General features: G+C 36.7%; 1 protein-coding gene across 1 annotated transcript in view; it reads right to left on the minus strand.

Moving 5' to 3' along the window:
- The window catches only part of LOC107750093 (uncharacterized), a 35,376-nt gene extending 33,732 nt beyond the window's left edge, over positions 1-1,644 (minus strand). Inside the window, exon 1 of the mRNA XM_016565361.1 lies at positions 1,459-1,644. Within this exon, the coding sequence (XP_016420847.1) occupies positions 1,459-1,592 (134 nt within the window). The 5' untranslated portion in view covers positions 1,593-1,644. The remainder of the gene's footprint in view (positions 1-1,458) is intronic.
- Between the last annotated feature and the right edge of the window lie 8 nt (positions 1,645-1,652).

Here is a 1,652-nt window from a genome sequence, read left to right on the forward strand (position 1 = left end):
TTTACACACTGTTTAATGCAGGACATGAATACTTTAACCTGCAGTTACAAATGCATAAATAATGTTTTGATATATTAAACATAAATCATTGAATGTTATTTGAAATTATTTAAATAATAAAAAGAAACTTGAAATGTGAAATTAAAACCGCCAGTAGGTGGCAGTAAGTCACTGTTAATAAGTGAGTCATTGCGATTGAACCGAATCATTGCACTCAGAGACGCTAAACAGAATTGTGGTTGTGTTTGGAATTATTTTTGTTGGCGAAATAGCACAAAAATAGGCAATATGGTGTCTAAAACATAAGTCTATTAATTAACTTTTTGTTTTCTGAACTGTTGTAAAAAAAATCAATATTACATTTGTAATCATGGTAATTTTTGGAGAAAGAAACGACACTCTTTGTGTGATATTGATTAACTATATGAAATGACATAAATATATAAACTATATGCACTCTGTAGGGCTGTTTTGAATGTTTTTTGCAAAATACTCGATAATGTCAAATTGCACATCGTTAAAACAACAATTAATATATTATCGCAGACAATGTATACCGCACACCCCTAATTGGATGTTTTTTTTTTTGCTTTTTATGTTTTTATTCGTTTTATGAAGCTGTTGTACATGCAAATTAGTTTTGTAAATGAAAATTTATATTTTCATTAATTTTAACAAATTTACCATCAATACAGATGCTGCATCCATTGTGTTCAACATGTTTTCTTACTGGTTTTCCACTGGTAATTAGATATTTTGAAGAATACGGGTAATCAAACAGTTGATGGACCCCAGTGACTTTCATAGTAGGCTCTGGGAAATAATGCTATGTAAGTGAATGAGAATCAGAAACTGTTTGGTTCCCATTACCAACATTCTTCAAAAGATCTTGTGTGTTCAGCTGATGAAAGAAACTCATTCAGGCTTGGAACAACTTGAGGGTGAGTAATTTTCTTTTTAAATGATGGTGAACTATCCCTTAAAGTCTAGCATACTCATACTACTCATATATAACACCTGTATTATCGCTTGCTTACAAACGTCTGCCAATCCTACTGGCCAACGTTATATTAAATTATTAATATTCATAAGCAGAACCCTTTTCCATAGTACTACTGATACATTCGCACCAAGAGGCTTGTTTCAATTCCTAGATAAGCACAATTTGACTAGATCATCCTGAACCTTCAGCTTATCGTTTGAAATAAAAGAAGCCAGAGAGAAACACTGTATCTAATGGAGACGCGTGTAACTGATGTAAATGAGAGTTTATCGGTGGAATAAACGTAATATATGTGAGTAACTGCTGAATCCTGACTGAAGCACTACTCCTCCGGAACAGCAGTGTTATTACTGTGCTACTTTCGGTTCCGCGCGCGCTCTTTGTTTGCGTGGAGCGCATGGAGCAGAGGGTGATGTTAAAGCGGCTTGATGCAGCAGTTCTCCGCCGATACTCACCCGTCGCTCAGCGGCGTCGTTTCTCCGTGATGCGCCATGTGTGCCACCATTATTCGCCAATCCCGCCGGTGCTTCCGCGACCTGAGCTTTGCAGATAAGAGACAATACCGCCAGTCAAAGCAGAGCCCATTCATGCACACACTGAGACACACACACACACACAGACACACACACACACACAGACACACACACAC

The sequence above is a fragment of the Sinocyclocheilus rhinocerous genome, unplaced genomic scaffold (genome assembly GCF_001515625.1).
Source record: "Sinocyclocheilus rhinocerous isolate Xijiao unplaced genomic scaffold, SAMN03320098_v1.1 scaffold722, whole genome shotgun sequence".
In the NCBI taxonomy this organism is placed as follows: domain Eukaryota; kingdom Metazoa; phylum Chordata; class Actinopteri; order Cypriniformes; family Cyprinidae; genus Sinocyclocheilus; species Sinocyclocheilus rhinocerous.